Below are 26020 nucleotides of genomic sequence, written 5' to 3' on the forward strand. Positions count from 1 at the left end.
AGCTTCCCCATGACATAACCTGTGTGAACCTTCCTGGTGCCCTCCTAGGCTATTGGAGCTCAGTACTACCCTTGGCCTCTGGTCTTTTCTGACACTCCTGCAGAAGAAATGATAAAAATCTTCAGGTGCAAGCGAGGTACCCCCGGGAGCAGTAACTGTGCTTGCTAAGCACACTCCCTGCTCCAAACGTTGGTTGTTTCTTTGTTTTTAGGTAGATCCCCTGCAACAGCATGGCATCCTCTGGTCTTCTGGTGTGAGTACAGGATAATCACAATCTCCTTGTCTAAGTACCAAGGGGGAGAGGGGTACACCCCTGATGGGCTGTGCAGTAGTCCAGCACCTCATGACAGCTATTTCATAGGATCATGTGCTCATAGATGGATCACAACATCCCTTTGTCTGCTTTGTCCTGTGTGAACTGATAGGACCCATTCCTAATTCCCTTCATGCTCTAAAGAAGGGCTGCATGGCACTATATTGATGTTGATAATGCATACAATAATATCACACCCACTAAATCGCTTATTCCTACATCACCATTGTAATCAATTACTATTCTTCCTGCCACCTATATTTATATTGAATTGTATTGGTTCGATGGGTGTACTGGACTCTATCTTATTGTCATGCAGTATAACACGTGTGATATAGTGGGCTAGAAATCCAAAATGTAATCAGGGAGGGTAGCTTGGTGGCCACTCTTTGAGCCATATATGCATATATGGCCTCAGGAACCACCCATCTTCCCGGGCCCGGCCAGTTATTAGAAGGGAAGGGGGCCACATGGGCCCGCCTCTCTGGGCCTATATTGAACCTGGGGACCCCACCTGCTGGGCCTTCCAAACTAAGGCTGGGTGCCCTGGTGCCCACCCAGGGCACCCAATGAGCACTATTGGGGACCACGGGGAACCTCAATACCCTTGCGGTCCCTGCCAGCTCCCTGCTGGATAGCAGGAGCCGCTTCTGGGAAGTGGCAGTCCTAAGGGTCATTAATGGCTCCAGGAGGGGGGGGGGGCTTTGTTTTGCATAGGCCGGCCCAAGGTAGGTTGTGGTCCCCGGAACCATATATGGCCCAGGAGAGGGGCCGCTCGACCCCATTCCATGTTTACATATTGGAATTGGCCCCAGTTAGGTAGTGGTGGACCCACTCCATATTGTTTAATTCAGGCCCGGGAAGGTAGTGTTCCTGGGGGCTTCTAAAAGGCCTAGGAGGGGCCACTTCCCCTATTTTATAAAAGCCCCAGGAAAGTGGTGGTACCCGGGGCCCGGGTTCAGCTTATCCACCCAATATATAACATATATGTAGCCTAGGGGAAGTGGTAGTCCCCGGGTCTTCTTAAAGCTGTAGGAGGTGGGGTCCATGCGCCCTCCCTCCTTTTAAAAAAAAAAAACCCTGTGAGTTGGTAATCTCCAGGCCTGGGGGAGTTGCTCAGCCTCCCTATATTTATATGTAGCCCCAGGGAGGTGGTGGTTTTTGAGGCATAAAATGTCCTTGGAGGGGGGCCATGTGCGCCCCTGCCATTATTGGGGCTTCATTAAAAACAAGTGTGTTAGACCGCACATGTTTTTTTTTCATTCACAGCTTTATTCACAAATATTTGTGAAACTCGCTATGAATTAAAGAAATTCACTTTTTTGCACTGTCGGGGTCCTAGTGGGACCCCAAGAACAAGGCTCGTGGTTAGGATATTCATACCCTGCCCCCCTTTCTTCCTTTTTTGTGTACATTTTCCTGGTTGAAATGATGCCAGCCAATCAGAGCTCTGAAGATCTCTCATGCGCTCTGCAAATCTCTGCATGAGCTTGCCATTTTTTGTTAAGGCTTCGTGACCCTAGGTATACAAATTTTGATTTCCTTTAATATCTCAAAATCTACTGAATGGATTTACACCAAATAACAAAAAGCGTTCTTTCTGGGCCAAAAGCTACCTTTTTTGCCAAATTTGGTGTAATTTCGTCTAGCAGTTCAGGCTGCAGACATGTCTAAAATATATATGGGAATTAACATGGGCAACACACTCCCCCCCCCCCCCACCCCCCCCATTTTATGGGCCCTCACTAGACGGATCACCTCAAAACTTTCCATGCACAACAAGATCTGACCTGACACTTTTTTGGGAAACTGTCTTGAAGAGTCATCAAACGGCACCAAAAATATAACCAAGTCAAAAAATACCTATCTATCTATCTATCTATCTATCTATCTATCTATCTATCTATCTATCTATCTATCTATCTATCTATCTATCTATCTATCTATCTATCTATCTATCTATCTATCTATCTATCTATCTATCTATCTATCTATCTATCTATCTATCTATCTATCTATCTGGTTAAGTCAGGTAATTTTAAATCGGGATCAGATCAGAAAATGACCATAACCTACAGCACACAACCTTTTTCCAAAGAGTTATTTCAACAACTAACAAAGTAAAACAAATGAATGCTTAAGGGTGATTAGTGGAAAGCTCCACACCCTTATCTTACTATAGGCTTCAGCATACAAACTGCAAACAGTAAAGCCATCCATCAGCAATTAAAAGGTTGTTGTGCCAACAAACTAAATATTTTCAAGAACGAACAATAAGGCTAAATTTTAACCTGCATATCCTGTTAATGCCACAGTTTAACAAGGGAATACTTGATGTACCTATCCCCAGAATGTGATGGCCTAGACCAACTGTTCTTAGCCTTTTGACTTTTGTCAACCCTCTCTAAATCATTACTGGATTCCGGGGACCCCTACTGAGTCCTTATTGGAAGCAGGCAACCCTAGCCTAAACAATTTTTATGATTTGAACTTCAAAACAATACACAAATACAAACACAAGTATACACCAAACAAATGCTCAAATATTGAAATGTATTTAATTCCAAAATATAGAAAAAGTTGTAACATTTTCAATTTGCTTTTTATTTGTACATACTTTATGAATTTTAGTTTATTCATTTTAATATTATTTAATTTTGGAAAACAGTTGTGGAACCATAAATAGTCCTTGCGGACCCTTAGGGGCCCTCGGACCACAGATTAAGAACCACTGGCCTAGATGGACAGCCCACCCAAGCAATGAAAACCATGAAAAGCACATGAAGCGCAAAGGCTGAAGAGGGCTGATCAAAGCCCACACCCTTTCTATGCTCCTTTAAACTTCTTTTTGAGGTATGGCTGAAAAGAGCTCCATCAACAGGCTGTAGCAAGACCCAACAAAAGTGGAACAATTGACCCCAACATGTTATCATAATTTAATTGGTGTAGTGTAAGAACACAATTTGAATGATAGGTTAATTTATTTCAAAGAGACTGCACAATTGTGTGTCGTGCATGGTGATGGATGCTAGGAAAAGAAAGGGTAACCTGATGCACCTAAGGAAATCAGGGTACAGCCAATAATAAAAGACAGAGGATTCCACAGGATAAATTATTGAAATTCTTTTTAACAAATGACAATGACGTTGAGCACCAGCTTCATTTACAAACTCCTTAATCTCAAGCTTAAGCACAGGCCACACTTCAAAGGTCCTTTATACAAAGTGATTTATTCAAAATACGTCAATTGTAATAAAACATTTACGAAGATTCATGCATATTTGGAGAGCACACATCATACTACAAAACTACACTTCCAAAAGATTTCTTAAATGAGCAAAGAATAATTTGTAGGTTGGCAATTCGAGACCTCTTGTATATACTTTAGTAAATACTTATATGTGTAGCTACTTTGTGGGCTCTGGCGATCAGCCCTAGGACTTGTCTGCTTCCGCTTAGGGACCTTTTTTTCTGTTCAACTGCCCCTATTTAACTGTCTTGATAAGAAAACGACCAGTAGAGGTCAGTAAAATACCAGAATTGCTTTCTGCTTAGGGTCTTTCATTTTTAAATTTTTCTGACAACTGCCTCTTTTTAACTTTCTTGATAGAAAATGATAAGAAGAGTTCAGTAAAATACTAGAATCACTTTAGCATTCTCTAAATTCCAGTCCTTTGAAATTATCTTCCACAAGCATCCGTAGACAATATATATTTTTTTAAAACTTGTATTTTCTATGATATGACCACTGAAGACTCTGATTTTATATTAAAAACAGAGCTTTAGACTGCACCATTTCCCGCTGAAAGGCAATATTTCTCTCCATGTGTTTCCATACCTGGCATGTCACGCAGTTTGGTGCTTACTTTCCCTTCATGTTAAAGTTCAGTAGATGTTTCAGCACTCAGGCTAATGTGCTGCATAGCGAAATACATATATGGTCCCAAAGGCGAGGCCGATTGCATTGCCAATGCTTGTTATATTATAGGTCAGACCCACGTGCATAGACGTTTTGATCCACCTGCACAGTAAATGTCTTTCTGTGGCAGTTGTGACGCTAGGGATAATAACAACGCGTACAATTACTTTAACATGTTTTGCTTAGTTTCTGCAAAAATTATGAATATTAAACACCTACAGAAATAACCCAGTTAAATGTTTTAAGTAGGTACTATTCGCAGTCAGTCATGAAAAGATTTGCATATGTACACGTGGAAGTCTCTATGATCTGAAATAAATGTCCCTTTTAAAGGTGATGATATTGTGTATGGGGATATGGGGATAAATGGGGAAAAAGATTGCTAAATGTGAATTGGCCACCATTCCTAGGCTAAATATTTGTTCTTCTTTTTAGGTGATGGTGTTTATCCATGGAGGTGGTTTAGTAGTGGGAGGGGCTTCGATGTTTGATGGCTCCGCTATATCCGCCTATGGAAACGTGGTTGTAGTAATAATTCAATATCGACTCGGCGCCCTTGGATTTTTCAGGTAAGTTGTGGTTTTAGCAACACATATGAAGTAATTAGTTTGCCACTCAGATTTCTTGGTCAGTGAGTATCAGATGGCAAATATTACTGAAATATTGTCTTCTTATTGTATTTAATGCCAGGCACATTATACCATACTCTTTTGTGTTGAAACATGGCATGCGTCCAATATAAATGTTATGTCTTTTGTGTTTCATGATATTTTAATGTACTCTTCTGGCTCATGTCTATTTTGTGTGAAATTTCACAATTATTTCTCAGTATATTTTTATTTTATTCCTACACCTAAATTACTTTCAACCATTCTCTTTATTTGGATTTAGCCGTAAACCCTTTTTTGCACCATCCTTCTCCACTACTTGCACAAGAGCTCCTTAGGTGACATTCCTCTCTGTGGAGGTTCTGCTTTTTTTGTAGCTAGCCATACAGTAGTGGCTAAACCAAATCATCCATGTTTTTAACATGCTAAAAGAAGGCGATGTAGTAAATGTAAATGCAAATGCAAGTGTCTCCATTTTAATGTGAAATCCCATCCATGCATTTTCCACCTTTTTGTTATCTCTAGAACCAGGGGCTGAGAATCTCTTGTGCTTGCATGAGAAGGAAACCAGTGGCAGCTGCCACCAACAAAATGTGGTGAGGCAGGTGGAAAGGTGCAGAGGGGGGGGGGAGTTCAATTACAATTAAAAAAAGAGGAAAACTTACCTGAAGCTGCCGGTCACCTTCCTCGTCACGCCTCGTGCTCTTCTTCCTGGTCACAGTGGTCACAGCAGACACTGGGACAGCATCACAGACTCACTGTGCAATCCCTGCGCTGCTCTCATGCTATGAGAGAGGCGAAGAGATTGGCCTGAGTGGGCTGGTTTGTTGTTCTGCTCAGGCACAGGAGTCTGTGCTATTTCTCCATCCCGGCTGTTCAATACAGCTGGGTTGGAAAAACCTAAGTGCGCATGCGTGTTTGGCAGTCCTGAGATGGCTGGCCAAGGACACATGCCCACTTAGAAGTGCACCAACCCAGTCTTCCTCCCCCCTCCATGGCCCCGGCCCCTCCCTACACATGCTGGCACAGCCAGCAGGTAAAAAATAGAACAATGATAGTATATCGTTTTATTTTGGCTCTGAGCCATTGGGGCAATGCTCCTCCACCATTACAGAGGAGTCACACCAGAAGGAAACCCCCTTCAAGCTCCCGTGTTGGGCTGCAGGGAAACAGCTACACTGTAGCTAGAGGGTTTATTGCATGACAGTCAGCATGCTGTGTGTGCTAGCCTCACTGAAATCAAATCTGAAAGCAACTGGCTCTTGAAGACTCTGGCTTCTTTCAGTGTAATTAGTGATGGTGGTGCAACTGATCCTCTGAGTATTGATTACAGCAGGAGATGCACCATTTTAAATGGGGAGTCTCCACTTTCCTTTGGTACCTGGTCCTAGTATATTCCCACTCAGGGATCGCCTTAGTAGAGGGTGGCCGCTAACCAAGGGTGTATCCATCAGACACAGATAGATATATTTTGACATGAGAGTGCCCTCCTCCAAGGTCAATTGCTCCAGCCAATACCAAGCTATGCCCAGTTTGTCTGCCCTTACCAGGGGTGCAGATTAGAAGTTTTCCCTCAGTTACCCACCCCAGGGGGGTAGAAAGCTCTGCTGGATATCAGAGATTTTCCTTTGTCAGAAACAGGGTGAATGGCCAGGCTATATTGGCCTCAAGCGGTGCCACTCCACCTCACTGGGTGCAGAATGGGGACTTTACACTCCAGTGTGACTGGTGAGCGGTGATGGGAGCATAACAAGACACCAGGAGCTATTGTTTTTAATTATGTATGGTTGTGGCCTGGCCTGTATTGTTATTGAGGTGCACTGCCCCACCCAGGGACCCACATAGTCTGTGATTGTACAACCTAGCGTTCGCATCCAGACGGACCAAAAGGACTGCTACAACCATAGACTTTTTTGGCATTATCGGGGTGGAGAGTTACTCCTATTGGCTTAGGGCCACAACTCTTCACCCCAGGCATATTAACAGTCTTTTAACCTCGGAGGGGGTAGGTTGGTGGCTACCGCTCAAATCTGCCCATTCAGAGTGACAGAAAGTAAAAATAAAATACAAATAATAATCCCTGATGTCTACTAGTGCTATGACTGGCGTTGACATAGGCCACAGCCTCCATCCCAGGTACACCAAAAGTCTGAGCCCCCTGGGGGTGAAGGTGTACTCCCATACTGCCCCCTCGGCAAGCAGAAAGCCTAAATAGACACTAGGTAATTTTAGATACAGGAGAGCCTTGGCTACAATAGTCTTTCTTTCCGGCAGCTTGTGAGTAAACTAGTTGTTGTCTGGGCCATCGAAAGATTAGCCCATACTTCTTCCACCATGAAGGCATAGTCAGTATTTCTATCCCCCATTGCTCATGACAGCAGCTTTCCAAAACTGTTGTCATGTGAAGATCACATTGTCAGTGCATTGGCTTTACATGGCCATGGTTTTGATCCATTCTTGTCTGGTACAATAGGTCCACTCACATGAGTAGCCTACCATTTTTATTAGGGGGCGAGGTGGATTGCAGGATGGTATGGCTTTTGCAGTTGGTTAGAAGTTTGTGAGTTTTCTGTTGGAGGACGGTGAGCCTTTTTCAGTCGTACTTTGACATTTACAGAGCATTCTGGAAAAAAAACGACAGGTTCCATGCAAGCTGCAACACCATGGATTGCCCTTTGTCTCTACTTTTCAGTAATACCCAGAGATTGGAGAGTTTACAGAGCTACTACCACTCCAGGCCCAAACGTAACTGCCATCTCATAAGAAAACTGGTGAGAATTTTGGGTTTTATTAGGAAAAGTTTTCACAATTTAAGTAATTCTGGGTATGAAAATATGTAGTGACCCATGCAAACCGCATCACTCTGGATACATCTACCTCTGTTGTTTTTAAAAATGCCCAGGGTTGGTAGCGTTTACTGGGTGCCGGACTACTCTGAATCACAACTTTGCATCTTCCCACATTCCAACAATATATCTAAATTCAAAGAAACTATCTTGGCACTTCACAATTTCTGATTCAGGGCCTTTTGGCCCCAGGCAGTGGTCCCTCCCTCGCAATTGACTTACTGTTTTATAAGGTGAGAGGGAATACTGGGTGGTGGATAGATTGCAATTTGCCACAATTTACGGAACTTTCTCTCACAGAACAATAAGAAAATTCTTTTTTTCTACCCAAAGTTTTTGGGCATTCTAGCTAAGAAAAAGTAGTGACATCCATGCAAGCTGCACCACCCTGGACTTCTATCGGTATCTAGTTTTCAGATGTCTCAGGCTGGTAGTTTGCCCTGGGCACCAGCAGGACCTAAGAGCAAATACCGCAACTAACTAGATCCCAAAATGTATTTATATTCCAAGCAACTTTCTTGATATTTCCATTGTGCCATTTTAGAGCCTTACTTGTCCTGAGTGATCCACTTGTGTGGATGGATCTGTTTTTAATAGGAAAAGTGATCCCACAAATTCTGGAACTTTCTCTCACAGAACTGTGAAGAAAATCCATGTTTTAACCTAAAGTTTGGCATTTGTAGGTCATTCTGCATAAAATATATAAAGTACAGTAAATCACACAAGCCACACCATGGTACATTCCTGTTAATCTGTAGGTTTTGGTAAAGGCTAGAGCTGGTACATTTCCAGGAGGGATACTGTACTATCCACATCCCGGAAAATGCCCTTTGGAAAAGACAGTTCAAACTCTTTTAATAGACCCTCCCTATTCTGGGAAACAGGCATACCCACACACATGCACACATGGCACCATTGTTATTGGGAGACGGATGGGAACATTAGTGGCAGGACTTCTGTCATTCCCTTCAATGCCCCTACCATTCAGCCACAGAAATGTATGAAAATTCTCTTTTTTGTAACAAAGTTTTAGACTTGCTTGGCGTTCTTGAAGCAAAATAGTGTGGGATTCGCGCAGGTTACATCACTTTAGACTTTACCGACCTGTAGTTTTCACAAATATCTGTGGTTGGTAGATCTCTATTTATGCCGGACAACCCTGTGATAAAATACAGCAGGCAACCACAACAAAAACTCTGGGGCATATTAGCAAGAACTTGCGATATTTATCGCAAAACACACTTTGCGCGTTTATTTTTAACGCTCCCTATCGCTGGATATTTTAGTTGAGAAAACATGCTATTAGCAACGTTTATTTCCACTGTGATAAAATATCGAGCGATAGCGGCGAAATGTCTGAATATCGCTGGAAATCCCGCAATATTCGCGCATTAACGCCATGGTGGACTTAGCCTGATAATCCACTTCCCATTGGGGAATTCAGGTAAGTCAGGTTTCAAGCAGGTGTTAATTTCTAGCGAAAATCGCGCTTAGCGCAACTTTTTTTATCGCTTCGCCTGCGTTGCTAATAGGCGATAGCTGTGTTTGCAACTGCTTTCAGTCACTACCAGTTTGGGTACATCCACTTTGCATGTCATTAGTGATAAATATCGCTGACATGCAAAGCGGGCCCCAAACCGGTCGCTATTGCCTGGAAGCTGTCGCTAACTGCTGTTAGCGACAGCTTGCTGATAGGGCGATAGAAATATCACCTCTTTAGCGGCAAAAAGTGCCGCTAAAGCAGCGATACTGCCCTTACTAATTGCCCCTCTGTCCTATCAAAACTTTATTTCCTCTCTTCACATGGTCAGGTTGTGTGGCCTGTTAGACCTGACAGCCTTAGGATGATCTTCCCCAAACATTTTGTCTGTTTGCGTCACCTTTTTGCTGATTTCATTTTGTTAGCCTTAGGACTCTGAGTGCTTTACCACTGCTATAGTGCATGTGCTTCATCTATAAAACATGGGTTGGTTTTTTGTCCACAATTGTCATATTTCATTTATCTATAAGTCCCTCGTAGAGTGAACTACATGTGCTCAGGGCCTGGAACTTAAATGCTACTAGTGGGCCTGCAGCACTGCTTGTGCCACCCGTGTAAATAGCACTTTCAATATGTCTCAGACCTGCCACTTCAGAGCCTGTATGTGCACTTTTACTGCCAGGTTGACTTGGCATTTTAAACCCTGTGCCAAGCCATAACATCCCCTTTTATGCCATATGTCACCCCTAAGGTCAGCCCTAGGTAGCCCATAGGGCAGAGTACTGTGTAAATAAAAGGTAGAACATGTACTGTTAGTTTTTGCATGTTCTGGTATTTAAAAACACCCAATTTTGTTTTTTCCCTATTGTGAGGTATACCCCGCTCATAGGTTGACATTGGGAAATCTTTATTACACTTATTAGCTGTAATTCTTGGTTGAGGAGGAGTAGCTGTATCATTTTTCATTTCACTGGAATGGTAATTATCAATCTTCTTTGCTAGCATAATTGAATTTATCATTACTATTTTAGAAATGCCACTTTTAGAAAGATGGCCTTTCTCTACTTTTAGCCCTGTGTTCCTGCTGCCTGTCTACAATACATGTCTGGGGTGGGTGACAGCTGGATACTGTGCATTCCCTCTAGACGGCCACACACAAAGGAAGGTTAGGTGTGACTGAGTGGCCATCCACATCCTGATGGGTCATCCTGGGCCGGATGGGAGGGAGGAGCTGACATTTGCACCTGAATAGGCAGTGCCCTATCCCCACACAAAGGACTACATACTCCCCATTAATGAGTATGAAGCCAGAGCGGGGAGGTTGGACCTCTGTGCACTTCAAAGTCTCTCGTTTAAGTCACCTCCACTTCTAAGGCACAACTGGGTATACGTACTGGATCTCTGACCCCACCCAAATCAGACACTACTGAACCTGTGAAGAAACTGTGCCAGGAGGAAGGACTGCTGTGCTGCTATAAGGTCTGCCACTCTGCTGAACTGCTGCTCTGGGTGAACTACTATTCTGCTGTACTGCGCGGCTGCCTGCTACCCTCTGCCCTGCTGAAGAAGAACCGGGCACACTTACTGGAACCAATAGTGATCTTCAAGGGCATGCTGGCTTGCCTCCTGTTTTAAGACTCAGGGTTATCAAAGTTTTACTCCGTGCTCCTGTGCCTGGTCCATTGGAAGTGAATCCAGGTGCTTTCTGCAGTGGAACCAATGCATCCTCTAATGCCTGAGGCAGAATCGAGTCATCGCCACTGTTGTGGTAACAGAACCGGGGCATGGCACTTGGAACCAACACATCACCATCGGATCCGACACATCGGAACCACTACATCTTCACCGCTAAAGTGAGAGATGATCGACGCATCCCTTTGACTGTGTGGAGAAACCCGGCTCATCAGCTTCTAAACCAACACATCCTGACCTGGCGCTTCGTCTTCGGAACCAACATATCTCCATCAATATGTGTAGAAAATCAATACATCACCTCGACTGCCTGATCTGCACAGATGCTGCACTCTGCATTTCGCTGTTGTGACGAGGATCAAGGTACTTTTGTTCAGCGGGTCTTTAGTGGTTCCTGGTCATGGCCCTGGCCTGCACTCCATCACAGTCGGCCTGAACTTCTGACTTTGCCCAGGTCCTGCGTGACCAGATCACCCCCATCAGCGCTTATTGGTTTTTAACGCTATTCTTACCTTTAATCTTTAAAAATGTATAACTCGACTTTTACTGTTGGGATTTTTGTTGTTTTAGTCTTGTTTAGTTTATAAAACCATACTCTATTGTTCTAAACTAGTGTGGAGTCTTTTAGTTGTGTTTACACTATTTTACTGTTGACTGAGCAAAGTCAATGGAATTTCCGCAGAATACACGAAATATGGGAAAATATAATATTTTTCATTGAATTAACTTTTTATGTTTCCTTGTAGAAAGCTGTCCATGGTTTCAACAATAAATGGGTGGTGCAATAACTAAGACAGCAGTAATCCCACTGCGGACAGAAATTCAGGGACTACTAAGAACAATACACTGATTTCCAACAATGTAATGATAAATGATTGTACCTAACTTATTGCTTTATTTTCTAGTACTGGTGATGAAAACGCTCGTGGTAACTGGGGATTCCTGGATCAAGTGGCTGCTCTGCAGTGGATTCAGGAAAACATTGAACCATTTGGAGGGGATCCAGAGTCTGTCACCATATTTGGAGAATCTGCTGGAGGAATCAGTGTTTCTGCCTTGGCAAGTTTAATTTTTTTTAACTCAATTCATAGATTCTGTCTTCACCCTATGAACCTACTCTATCCCGGAGGCTCACTGATATAATCATATCTATAAAAAATTAAGGTTCTGATATATTTTTGGGTGATAAACGAAAATCCTCCCATTTGTGTAAGGGTTGCTAAATCTGGAGAAAAAAGGGGCAGAGAATGTACATAAGTAATATTTCAATCAGCATCTGCATCAGAGCCTCAATAGCCTGATTCTGAGTTGTATGGTAAATTGTGATCTCTTGAAAGCGCCTGTTTGCTTAGGGGTCTTAATTCTGAGATTTGTAGTTAACACCATACCCCTACAAGTTTCTACTGCTAAAGGTTGTTAAGTCATGACTTCTTAAATATACCAGGAGAAAATGAGTTGCATTCAAGTATATGCAGAGTCAGGCATTGAACACACCAACTGTGAATGTAATTCTCATTCTCCTGAAGAAATCTCAAAATATGAGACGTTTGCCACACTCAGGGCATACCTCATCTCACAGTATAAGTGTTTCCTGGGTGTGGTAAATGCTTAATTGTCTCCCCACCCACTCGTAATGATGCCGTAATAGTATATGAACAGCCTCAATGAAATGTGATCTAAGAGACATGTGCTCTGTTTGTTGTATGCATCATAAAATGTTTCTAAAATAAATGTTATCTCGCTTAAACACTATCAATCTGTTGTATTATGGGTTATGTGTTGCACAGCCTTGATGGGTTTAGGTGCCAGGCACAAAGCTAGATGTTTCATTTTATACTGGGGAAACTTTTGGTAAAGCTATCAGTTAGGATTTAAGCTGATATGATATTTGAAAGAGCTTTGAATTGTTATTTCCCCGCCACCGGAAATGGTGATACCAGGGGTCCGGGAAATACCTGGGTTGAAACAATACCGTAGCTTACATGTTTTTGAGGAATAACATTTCAGAGTCTCAGATTCCATGCCATTCCATCATCTTTCCCCTTTTTGTGGCTGGCAGCTATTTATACTTAATGAACAGGTGAGCATTATCAGTCATTTATGTAGATGATCAAATGGAAAGCAACAACTTTAACGTTTGCGTAGCCTCTAACGTACATAGCACATCTGAAAAGTCATAGATGTGAGTTTTTGATCAACTGGGCATTTTGGGTGGCTTACATTTGCCTTTTTCTTCAGGCGTTATCCCCGCTGTCCAAGGGATTATTTCACAGAGCTATTTCTGAGAGTGGAGTATCCATAATGCCAGGAGTTATTTGCACTAATCGAGAACAGCTAGTTGCCATTAATAAGGTAAGCTATTATTTAATTTCTGTTTCAATGCTCAAATAATTTTAAATTTTCCTAATTTAATGCTCATTTATATATTCAAAATACCCAGACAACGACAATAAATATACCTTTTATAACATGCCTGTAACATGTGTAATCTCCGCACCTAGGGATGGGTTGTGGCCCTTCTTTACATGACAAGAATCTGAAGTAAAAATAAGCATCAATGCCTTTCCAACTATGGCAGCACATCCTGGGGTTGACTGTGGTGAAAGGGATGGTTTCATTAACTTTGTATCTCAGAGTGTAGTACATGTCCTGTGTCATCTGTACTCTAAAAAAACATCACTCATGCACTATCACCAGAACCTACTGGGAACGCAAAAGGGACAATATAACCTTCGACAAAATGCCATGCCCTTGATGGAAACCCCATCCAAGCAATGGCAAACTATGAAAAGAACAAGAAAGCCAATTTTTCTTGTGGGATAACCCAAAGCCCACTAACTCTCTGGATATTTTATTGTTAAATGTAGGACAAAGGCTTTCAGTAAGCCTAAGGTGTCTGTAGTTAGACCTAAAAAGGACGAAAAGTCAAGTTAAGACTTGTGGCGATGCACACAAATAATGGGTATAGTTCTGAATCACTAAAAGAAATATGCACTAATATGAGGCTAACTTAAACCCCCCTGAAATAATGACACATGGTTATGTAAGAATAAAGAAAAAAATGAAAATACTTAAAATAGGATATGCAATGATGGAGGAACACAATTAAATTTTAGTTCAAGTGGGAAACTTAGAATTTTTGTGATCGAGGATGAATGGAATAGATAAAGTAAAAAACAATGTACACTATTGGTTGGATTTATGACTGCAGAGTGTTTAGTCTTAAATCATTTTACTTGTGTACAACATTAGACCACAATCACATAATATTGAGCATGAACAAATTTTACTCAGGGGGTGGTAAGTTGGTGAAGTTTCCATGTGAAAAAGTTGAAACACCCTCAAACTAAAGAGTTTGGCCCCAATTAACAAAGGTAAACTAAGAGAAAAGTCGAACTTTACGACTTTCGGTATTCACATAGGCCATTTATTATTGACAAAGGACATTTACGAGAAGTAAATGGCCTTTCTGAATGACGAAAGTTGTAAAGTACCATTTTAGGTATTCACAAAGGACATTGCCGAGTAGCAATTGCCATTTGTGAATACCGAAAGTTGTAAAGTTCGACTTTCCTCTCAGTTCACCTTTGATTCACTTTTGGGAGTCGGGGCCAAAGTGTTTATTCTCAAACTACTCACCCAAGTGGAAGGGGCACTCACAAAATACATGGGGTGCATGCAAAGAGGCCTCTCTATGGGTAACTATGGGGCATATTATCAACAAATAGCGATATTTATCGCTAAGTAGGGTTAGCGGCAATATTTTTATCGCCGCGCATCACGGGATTTTATCGCTGAGATAACGTGCTATTAGCAACGTTTATCTCAAAAGCGATAAAATTCCCGGCGATAGCGGCAAAATCCGTGAATATCACTGAGAATACAGCGATATTCACGCATTATCGCTAACAGGGTCTTAGCCATTATATCCACCTCCCATTGGATATAATGGCTTAGAACTGGTCTGAGCAGGTGTTAGTTTTTGAAGATACTCGCGCTTAGCGCGAATATTTCCATCGCTACGCCTGTGTTGGTAATAGGCGATAGCGATGTTAGCAACTGCATTCAGTCGCTAACAGGTTGGGGACGCCCACATTGCATGTCATTAGCAATAAATATCGCTGACATGCAAAGCGGGCCCCAAACCGCTCGCTATCGCCTACAAGCTGTCGCTAACTGCTGTTAGCGACAGCTTACTAATAGGTCGATAGTATTATCGCCGCCAAAGCGGCAAAAATTGCCTCCCCCCCCTTGATAATATGCTCCTATGTTCCCACTACACAAAGCTGGAGGCATATCATCATGTATAATTGTACTCCACATACTATTACATCCTGAGGTATATCCTCCTCCAGATAAAGAAAACTTTCCCTGGATTACACACTGAAAAGAGCAACTGGCATAGGGTACCTTGGATATTTTTGCGAAACTGAATTCGGGCTAGGTCATACACAGAGTGAGCAGAATTTGGCTCTTTCTTTGTGAGCCAAGCCCCAAGTTCACAAAATGTTACTCATTTGAGGTGTCCACTACGTGGAGAATCTGTACAAATAAACATCAATTGTCTCTTGTAAGTTTTCTTTTGTGTCCGCCAACGAAAATAATTCCCAGTATGGGATCCCGAGAAATTGCCTTGCTTTAACCACCCTGAAGCGGTGCTGGCTCCCACCTATCATAGGAGTAATTTTTTTGTAAATCGAGGGTTGTACACTGCCTGAAAAATATTTATTAGCACCATGGCTTTTTTTCAGGTGTCTCTCAGCTCACCATCTCCATATTGCTTCCTTTCCGGAGCTTAACTGGACTCATGCCCTAAAAAAAGGCACTGGAAAATTCACCTGGAAGGTGTATATTCATTAATACAATTGTAAAAATCAAGATACTGTTTTTTTGTTAATTAAGTTGTGCGAAATTTATAATTGTAAATTGCTTATGGTATTTTTACTTTTTTGTGCACTTAGCATATGCAAATAGGTGTGAATCTGGCCATAGTAACTCAAAGAATATATTGCAGAATTTTAAGACCTATACAAAGGATGTGTACGATTATGAGTGCGCGCATTGGCCATCCTGCAAAACGTACTTTTTAAGGACCGTGTACAGGATACATCAGTCATGGAAAAGACAGGGTTACCCACACATGAACACTGCAACTGGAATTAAAGCCCCTAATAGATTGATTTTATGTATGTTGCACTTGCCAATGGAAATCTTGGATTATTGTATAACCTGAATCACTAAAAGAGCTCAAAAACACATTCTGATTGAAATCACGGAGTATAGTGAAGGTTCAGTGTGATGGTGCTTCTCTATATTTGTCAATTTAAAGCACTTCTGAAGGACTAGGAGCAGTTAGTGCCAACCAAGGATTGTGTTGCTCCTCATCGATTTAATCAACAAATATTATAATGCAAACTTTAAAGCACATTAAGCTCTACAATGAAAATGAGACAGGTAGAATAATAAAACCACAAACGTTTATCTTAGGTTTGAAATCATTGCAGACAGCAAAACGAATGATTATAAGTCAGTTAGTTAGTCATTTAAATCAAGAATCTCAGAATTGTGCCCAGCAGAATGCAATGATAGACACACAGAAATCCTCCCCAATTTTGTGGGAGCTTAAAATAAGTCTTGCCACATACATAATACATCCCTTTAAGCATAGTTTTACTCGCAGTCAAAATCTCATTATTAACTAAGTAGCTCTGTTCACACTTGCTCCATTCTGCCACTTCTGCTGATTCTTCACTCCGAGTCTTCTCACGTACCATACACATTATCCTTTAATGCATTGTTGCTCGAATATGAGCTAAATTTAGAATAAATAAAAACACAAGAGGCGTTTGGCAAACAAAAACAGTTGTTCAATTAAACAGAGAGGCCGGGAGATCAGACAAGAGTCGAGTCTAACGACTGTCTCAACTTACATTGGTTTTAGCTGTCATTTTATAGTTTACACAGAGCATCATAAACTAATTTTTGCATTTCTTTGGTGACAGATTATTGAGACCAGTCACTGGCCATAAATCAGGGGGTTGATAATGAGTGCAGGTGGGCCTCGTCCTTGTGTGAACATAATGCAGGTCCGGTGGGTACGTGTCTAGATGTCCGTCATGAGAAGCGCATGATCGCTGCTTGTAGTGTGCATGCTGAGTTATGAATGGCTGCGTGTTCCTAACTAAGGGGCTGATTATGGCAGCGTTCGGACTGTAGTCCGACTGCTATCATATCAGAGACGGGACCACCCGACATAGGCATTCGGGTGCGACCGCCGCCACCACAGAGGTCGCAACGCCTATATTTTGTATTTTGGTGGGTGCTGCGACACATGCTGCAGTACAAAAAAGGTTTCACTGCACATATCCCTGTCATATGTTGCATGCACCATGCGGTGCCAGCCACATGGGCAGGGATATGTAGTGGGGCACCATAGGTGCCGCCCAAAACCCACAGCTGAGGGTTAGGGGGGCCCTCTATGGGCCCCCAAAGTCCCTTTCTGCCTGCTTTTTCATGGCATGTTGACAGTCATGAAACAGTGGGCAGAAAGGGACATTGTAATCCCTACGTCTGTGCCTGGCAGTCACTGCCACCATTGTAGGGAATACAACTCCCTCCAAAGGTCCGATGGGCTACATGAGCCTGTTGGATTCGTGACGGTTGGTCTCTCTGGCCACCACATATCCACCCGTCATCCTAATGTGGCGGGCAGAAAACATGGTTACGATGGTGGTGGAATGTCACCGACAGCCCATCGGTGGCGGTCCCACCGTCATCATAAATAGGCCCTTAGTGTGGCATCTAACTTTATGGTGGTTTTGAGAATTTGCACCCCTCTGGCCAAACGTGTTTTATTGAGACCAGACTTCTGAGACCATTGTGGTGTTGCTGCCTATCGGTGGGATTGATCTGGGTTTTCCTGTTGGAGCGCTCTTTCTACGTGTCACCCCACCTGTAATCTGTCAATCAGTTGCTTGAGGCTAAGGCCGCAGAGCCTGCCTAACCAAGTTTTTCTGACTCGGGGTGAGAGGGAGGTCACATCTGGTGAATTCAACAACAGAGATGCAAGTTTGTTTTCATACGTACATATATCATGGTGTAAGCCGTATTTTCCAGTATTAGCTTGATGGAGACCACGGGCTTCATTTATATGTTGGTGGAAAGGGTACTCCATTGCAACGGTGATGGAGTACTGTTCCCAGCAACATAATGGTCCTCTCACCAGATTTAAAAGTGGGCAGAACTTTGGTGTAATGGAGACTATTCTGTGTCCATCGTGGTTAGACCCCTCCGACGACCTGACAGAGTAAGGGCTGTCAGAAGCTGACCTATATGTCGGCCCACCTAATTTAGATGGGCAGACATACAGGTCGGCTTTCTTTGCATGTTAGCGTCAGCAAAATCCTGGAGGTAAAGGGCAGTAAAAACTGCAAATTGCCCCCCTCGCTATGGGAGATAACGTCAATGGTGAGGAGCATATTACTTTTTGTTCCAAAAATAAAATCACACATATTCATATGCATGTGTTATTGCCTAACAACATATTAATTTCATTTGCATTGTTGACATGGTTCAAAGTGGAGCACATTGCTTCATTTCCTTTTATGGCTTAGATGAAGGTAAACACCATGTGGAATATTTCTTGTCATGTACACATGATTTGTTCGTTTCTGTAATCACCTGCAGGAGGTTGCTAATTCCACTGGCTGTGATTTAACTGATTCTGCTGCTGTTGTAAGCTGCATGAGGAAGAAAACTGAGGAGGAGATCTTAAAGCCTTTTCTGAATGGGGTAAGTGTCATAATCCAAGATACTGAATGCATCCTTATTTCATAACATTGTTCATAACATTCTGGTCTGTAGATTTTGCCACGTCCAAGGGTGGCGATTCAAGATATGTAATGCAACAGCCGGCTGTGTTGTTTAGTTATGGTATCAGTGGAACCTGCACATCAGCTCCTTTTTAAGGCTCAATATTAAGTGAATGTTTCCTTAAAAGAGTGAAAAGATGTTGCCTGACGTATTACAGTGAAAATTAATTATCTTTTGCCCAGCAGGCGAAGGGAAAAACTTTCACTTGTATTAAAATGGAAAAGCGGTCGCTTATTGCATTTTACATTAGAGGTTAAAAATAAGAGATCAATCTTCTCACTAGAGGGGAGAGTCGCAGAAAGCACATACCCGCCCCACTGTTCGGCCACTTACTCACCTTCCCGAGGGAGGCCACAGAGCGTGTGGATAATTGAGCCCATATTATTAACACCCTTCTACTGATAACTACATTTTGAAAACTCCATAATCCATATTTATCTATTAGAGTTGAAGATAACATATATAATTTCATCACCCACTCTTCTTCCACCCCCCAGCTAGTGCAACTTCCACGAAAGCTGCAAATGGCAGTTTGAGAGTATGCACCTTGTTTATTATGTATCCAAGATGGCAGCTGATCGATCCACTGTCTGTGTAGTTCTATTGTGTCTCCATGATGCAATCTGTAGAGTAGACTTGCCTTGTGCCACTATCCCAACATCTACCTTTCCTCTCCACCAAGCACAGAGCATCCACAGATCAACCTGTTCTCCTCTGTGGCCCCTAAACTGCACCAAAGCACCAAACCGTACATGTTTGGTTCAGTCGAGCATGGTGCTCTCTTTGTTGGTGCCCTCCACCAGTATTTGCAACCCCCTGGGGTGTGTATAGCTATTGCAGCTGCTTAGCAGACTGTGGTGGGACTAACTTCAGAGCCCACCAACAATTGAAATGGTGTTTGGCATAGACGTCTAGTTGAGAGGCACCGACTTGCAGGGGAGTCGAGAAGTTGCTCATGACTTGCTGTGCCATGAACCAAAGTATTGTCACAGTATGTCGGTTAGATTTGCCTTTTGGTGCTTCTCAGTGATGCCACAAGTGCTTCTTAGTCAGTTAAGTGAAGGGGCTGCCTTGATGTGTAGTTGTTGGAAATGGGATCCCCGGCTGGCCAGGGCTTTCGCCAAAGTCAGTCAGAGACCACCACACCCAAGTCAGGGCAAGGGAGTTACACGCCAAGATAACCCCTACTCACCCTCTAGGTAACGTGGCGCGAGCAGCAAGGCTAAACTTGGAGGCGATGTAGGCTAAGTATTTGCGCATGCACCCCAGCAACAACAACCAAAGGCCCACCACAAAGGAAACTCCACACAAGGTTATATAAAAATAGCCTTTGTATTACACCAAAACACATTAGATAAAACACACACTTTACAATGTGCCAGAGGCACGGGCAGAATTTACAAGGGGATATTTACAAGACAGGGCCATCTGGACCACTGTCAGGGATCAGAAGTAGCACTTTCAGAAACAGCACTTAGAAGGTAAAATATAAATGTACTTTAGCACAAAATAGCACACAACCAGTATCTACTGGTAACAGGACCTCACTAGCACCACCTGCACTAGGGAGAAAACAACCACCTATGTATCACAATACCTGTAGGGGTGTAAGAACATAACACATGATGCAATGCATAACATTCATTCAGAGGTGTAAGGGAGGAAAACACATGATGCATCAACAATACATTCAGAGGTGCAGGACACAATAGCGCAAAACTCACATTAGCCACCACCTGTGGCAGTCCCTGTGTCCCAATGTCAGGGCCTAAACGTGGCAGCTGCCCACGAAGTGCTGGGCAGCTGTGTGGCAATGGATGGGGCCAACGTGGGAGCCTCTCTAGGCTCTGCAACAACAATGGGGGCTGTGAGCCTCTCTGGGCTCTGTAATGAAGGTGTGCCCCTTGAGCCTCGCTGGGCTCTTAAACATGAATGTGGCACCTTTGAACCTCTCTCAGGGCTCTAGAACAATGGTGGCGCCTGAGCCTCTCTGGGCTCTTAACTCCTGATGTGGGCACTCACGAAATCAAAATGCACCCCTCTGAGCCTCTCAGGGCTCAACACTGGTAAGGCCCCCACGAGCCCTTCACTAGGGCTCTTAGTAACAGGTGCCGCCTCTCTGGGGCGGGGGGGGGGGTCCCTCACGGGGGACCCGCGAACACGTGGGGCGCCTTTGGTGGGAGTCCCCCCCTCGGGGACTCAGACTCTCAATGGCCCCCGGAGCCCGTTTGTACTCACCGGGCTTGGTTGTGGGGAGGCGCAGACGTTGTGGCGGCTCTTCACGGGAGCTCCCGCTCCTAGGGGGCTCCCTTCCCGACTTCTCCCCCTCTCTCCGGGGCTCTCCCACGCTCTTGGGTGCCCCGGAGGGGAAGAACAGGCGCCGTCTCTCTCGCTCTCTCTCTCGCTCTGCAGCAGCAGGGCGGGACTTCCGGTTCGTGGGTCGGGGCCGCGCTCTGATTGGCCGGCGCACCCTAGAACTTCCGGGTCGTCGCGGGCAGCGCGGCGGCCCGTTTGAGACAGGCAGGCGGGGAATTAAGATACCGAGGGGTGGGCTCCCTCGCGTAAAAGCCCGCAATTAACGGCAAGGTCCCTGGCAGGGTGGGCACCTGCCAGGGGGCAAATTAACCCAAATAAGCGAGGTGGGCACTCGCTAGGCAGGCAAAGCGCTCCTCAGCGCTAAAAGGCAATTTACAGCGCTCCCTGCGCTAGGACCTAAAATAAAGCGCTCTCAAGCGCTAAAGACAAATAAAGCGCTTCCAGGCTCCAGAGAAAGTCCAAAAGCGCTCCCAGGTTCTGGGAGCACAAGCACAGCGCTCCCAGATGCCCTCAGCAGGGCAGAGTTCCAGCAAAGTCCTTCAGGGCAGGCAGGGGGCAAGGCTGGGCCCAGAGCCAGCTCACTGGGTCTCCAGGCAGGGAGACAGTCCAAGTGGCGGTCCTCTGGCCCAGCGACAGCAGCAACAGCCCCCTCAGGATCCTGGAAGAGAACAACATCTGTGGGGACACAGCCCCATTTTTATACAGTGTATTCCTTTGTTCAAGGGTGCAGAGTGGGGGCGGAACCAGTCGCAGCTGGTTCTTGAGTACTCTGTTTACCTCAACCACCCTCTCTATTCACTGGCAGGGCTTGGGTCATTAGACACACCACAGGGGGGCGGAGCCAGCATTGTGTGGGGAAAACCCAGCCCATCCAGGACACAGGTACACTCCTCCCACACATTACTCATGCAGATCTCCCACTCACCACCGGGCAGACCCATCCAGACTTCCTGGAGCCTGGCATGCCAGCCAGCTCCAGCCAATCACACGCCAGCACCCTCACAGCACACGTACAGCCATGTCTAGAAATGGCGCTTCTCTACTAGACACATACATGCTGCATACACCATCTCGCAGCATTCACTCTCACGAGTTCACACATACCAGACTCAAGCCTGTACACCCCACGCATCAGGAACTACCAGGGACACATACATTCCCCATGCATTCCTATGGGCGGGCAGGCCTAGCTCAGCACATGCACTCAGAGTGCGCACGCACTTTCCACTGGGACACAGTGAAAGTGCGCAGAATCCAAAAATCACCATCTCCAGGTCACCATTTCAAGCAAAAAGTCTAGGGGTGAACCTGCCCTAAGGGCCCAAGTCCAACACAACCCCCTTCCAGCCAAAACGCAGGGGAGACCAATCACCACCGTGATGGACTTCCCTGCTTGGGGCGATAGAACACGGACGCGGGCCCGCAACTGCAGGGACACCCTCCTGTTCTACGCCACGGTGAACCCATGGGATTCCTTCTAAACACACTGTCTGGACCAACTGGGCTACCCCACTGGTACTCCCGAGCTGTCCGCGGCCAGGACCAGGCCCTGGGCCACCCAGGTGCCACTGGTCCTTGCCAATTCGCAGAGCGGGGGGTAGTAACCCCTGGCACATAGCGGCCATTTTCCACTCTTCCTGTCTGCAAGACAGGACTAGACTGCCACTGGTTCTCCAGCCTAGGGCCTACAACCTCAGGCGGACCAGGAGTCTCAGGGAAGGCTCTCCTCCCCTTACCTCTTCTCCTAGGGTTCCTCCTCCTCCGGCGAGGGGTACACCTAGAACGCCATTCCAACCCAGGGCTTATCCACTCAGGTTGCACCGGGGTCAGAGGGGGGCTCTCCCACCCTCTGCACCCCCTTCCAGAGGTCTGCCCTCTCCCACCTGGAGAAGTTCCTCTGGAAGAAGAACCGGTCAGGACACTGGTTACAGTCATCCTACCCTTCAGGTCAGGCTGATCCTGAACCTGGCCTTCCAACCTCTGGTCTAAAACCTTCGGTGGAACAATTGCCTGGCACTCCAGGACTTCTGGGGACTTACACTCCATCCCCCTGAGGCTAACAAATGAGACATATGTTGTGTGACTGTCTGTCTGGCGCAGATCTCCCGCCCTCTGTCCACCTGACAGTGCGTGACGATCCCCCAGACCAGAAGTGGTGTTACCATGGTCACTACACGGGAACCTAGCCCAACTGGGTAGTCCCTGACCCACTGGTCCTTCCACTGGGGAACTCCCCCAATCACTCCTCACTCTGGACTCCTGTACCCTCCCTACCGGAGCGGTACTGCCAGACTCTAGAACCATAGGAGCTCTGGTTACAGACGCTCCAGGTCCTCTACTCACTAGGAGATCTTCCTCAAGTGGACTAACAGGACAGCCTAGGTCCCCAACCTGGTGTTCCCTACAGAAACCATCCAAGTCCTGAGGCAGGGCTTCGGGCGTCCGGGGAACCTCGGTCTCCCCCTCACTCCTGCTCCACTGAGCCAGGCAGTGAGCCCCTACACCCTCCTCGCTATCCTGGGACCTAGCTGGGCTACACTGAGCCTCTTCCACCACGCTGGGCTGGAAGATACCTGAACCACTACTTTTGGAGTCACTCCCTAATGACCCTAGAGAACCTTTATCACTCTCCCAGCGCTCTGCTTCCTCAGCAAGCGCCCAAGGATTAAGGGATTCAGACTTCAACAGGTGCTGGCGCAACTCTGGACAAACAACACTGAGCAACTGCTCCTTGAGAAACATATTCAGTACTCCGTCTTTCTCATCATCCGAGCTAGCCGCCAGCCAATCCCACATTGCATCAGAACAGTCATCCATAAAAAAAAACCACTTCTGTTGAGGCGGTTTCCTACTGCCCCTGAACTTTAACCTTAACTCCTCCTCTTGGGAACAAGGGACCATACGTTGGGCACGGGGTAGGGGACTTTCTGCACTAAAGTCTAAATAGCTGCCACCACTGGACTCAGCCCTCCCCGGGGAATCCAGAAAATTAAAACTGCGCGCAGGGGATAGTCTATCCTCCAGAGCTACTTTGCCTCCTCTATCCTTTCCTGCGCTAAGACCATCTCGGTCTCTAGCTGTTGCTTCCTAAGCTCCAGCTGCGCCATAGCCTGGGCATGCTCCAACCTGAGCTTTTCTAAAGCCAGCTGGTGCTCCCTTTCTCTCCTCCTATCTTCCAGCTCCTCTGGGGACAGGGAAAGGGATGAGGCGCTGCCTCCTACGCTGGACCCAGCAAGGGACTCCCTATCTATGGGGTCCTCACTCTCTACTGGCATCCAGGTGCTGTCATCTTCTTCCTCCTCTTCTGAATCTTCAGGGGTCCCCACAGACCCACCACCCTCCTGGTGTGGGGCCCAGACCCTTTCCTCACTGCGCTCACGATCCCAGTGACCATCGTGCCATCTGACCAGGCGGTCCCTAAGGTCGTACCAGTTTGACTCACCCCTCCCTAGGTCTCTCTCCTCACAGAACCTTACCAGCTCCCACGTACTGTAGGTATCTAGATCACTGAAATCAAAAACAAGATCCATTCTGGCAGACGTTCTAGAGACAAGATCACACAGGGAACCTAGGGGTCTGAGCTAACACAGGAGTACACAATTCACAAAGGTATCAGCAAGCTCTCTACCCCAGAGAACTCACACTCACTTGCCTAGTGCCACACACCATTCATCCACACACAACCCTCCCCTCGGACTGGTAAGGCAGTTTCTACCACCCCTGATTCCTCAACCTGACCACAAGTGACACAGGTACCGACTCTGGGCGCAGGGTAGGGGACAAATGTACTGACACAATTGCACAATGATACCTTGAGGAGAAGAAAATATGAAACTTCCAAAAAAAAACAATCCCCTAAAATGTGGTCATCTAAAATGCAGAGTTTTGTGGTGCAGCCAGCTGCTACCAAGGTACAACGCAAACACAAATCCTTATCCCACCGCTTGCCGCCAATGTTGGAAATGGGATCCCCGGCTGGCCAGGGCTTTCGCCAAAGTCAGTCAGAGACCACCACACCCAAGTCAGGGCAAGGGAGTTACACGCCAAGATAACCCCTACTCACCCTCTAGGTAACGTGGCGCGAGCAGCAAGGCTAAACTTGGAGGCGATGTAGGCTAAGTATTTGCGCATGCACCCCAGCAACAACAACCAAAGGCCCACCACAAAGGAAACTCCACACAAGGTTATATAAAAATAGCCTTTGTATTACACCAAAACACATTAGATAAAACACACACTTTACAATGTGCCAGAGGCACGGGCAGAATTTACAAGGGGATATTTACAAGACAGGGCCACCTGGACCACTGTCAGGGATCAGAAGTAGCACTTTCAGAAACAGCACTTAGAAGGTAAAATATAAATGTACTTTAGCACAAAATAGCACACAACCAGTATCTACTGGTAACAGGACCTCACTAGCACCACCTGCACTAGGGAGAAAACAACCACCTATGTATCACAATACCTGTAGGGGTGTAAGAACATAACACATGATGCAATGCATAACATTCATTCAGAGGTGTAAGGGAGGAAAACACATGATGCATCAACAATACATTCAGAGGTGCAGGACACAATAGCGCAAAACTCACATTAGCCACCACCTGTGGCAGTCCCTGTGTCCCAATGTCAGGGCCTAAACGTGGCAGCTGCCCACGAAGTGCTGGGCAGCTGTGTGGCAATGGATGGGGCCAACGTGGGAGCCTCTCTAGGCTCTGCAACAACAATGGGGGCTGTGAGCCTCTCTGGGCTCTGTAATGAAGGTGTGCCCCTTGAGCCTCGCTGGGCTCTTAAACATGAATGTGGCACCTTTGAACCTCTCTCAGGGCTCTAGAACAATGGTGGCGCCTGAGCCTCTCTGGGCTCTTAACTCCTGATGTGGGCACTCACGAAATCAAAATGCACCCCTCTGAGCCTCTCAGGGCTCAACACTGGTAAGGCCCCCACGAGCCCTTCACTAGGGCTCTTAGT

General features: G+C 45.4%; 1 protein-coding gene across 4 annotated transcripts in view; it reads left to right on the forward strand.

Annotated features, from left to right (window-relative positions):
• The window catches only part of LOC144799496 (fatty acyl-CoA hydrolase precursor, medium chain-like), a 282807-nt gene that overhangs the window by 113408 nt on the left and 143379 nt on the right, over positions 1 to 26020 (forward strand). For all 4 annotated transcript variants that reach the window (XM_078670844.1, XM_078670847.1, XM_078670845.1 and 1 more), the window contains 4 exons: positions 4668 to 4801; positions 11764 to 11917; positions 13097 to 13210; positions 18545 to 18649. In XM_078670844.1, coding sequence (XP_078526970.1) covers positions 4668 to 4801; positions 11764 to 11917; positions 13097 to 13210; positions 18545 to 18649 — 507 coding nt within the window. The remainder of the gene's footprint in view (positions 1 to 4667; positions 4802 to 11763; positions 11918 to 13096; positions 13211 to 18544; positions 18650 to 26020) is intronic.

Source organism: Lissotriton helveticus, chromosome 12 (genome assembly GCF_964261635.1).
Source record: "Lissotriton helveticus chromosome 12, aLisHel1.1, whole genome shotgun sequence".
NCBI classification, from domain to species: Eukaryota; Metazoa; Chordata; class Amphibia; order Caudata; family Salamandridae; genus Lissotriton; species Lissotriton helveticus.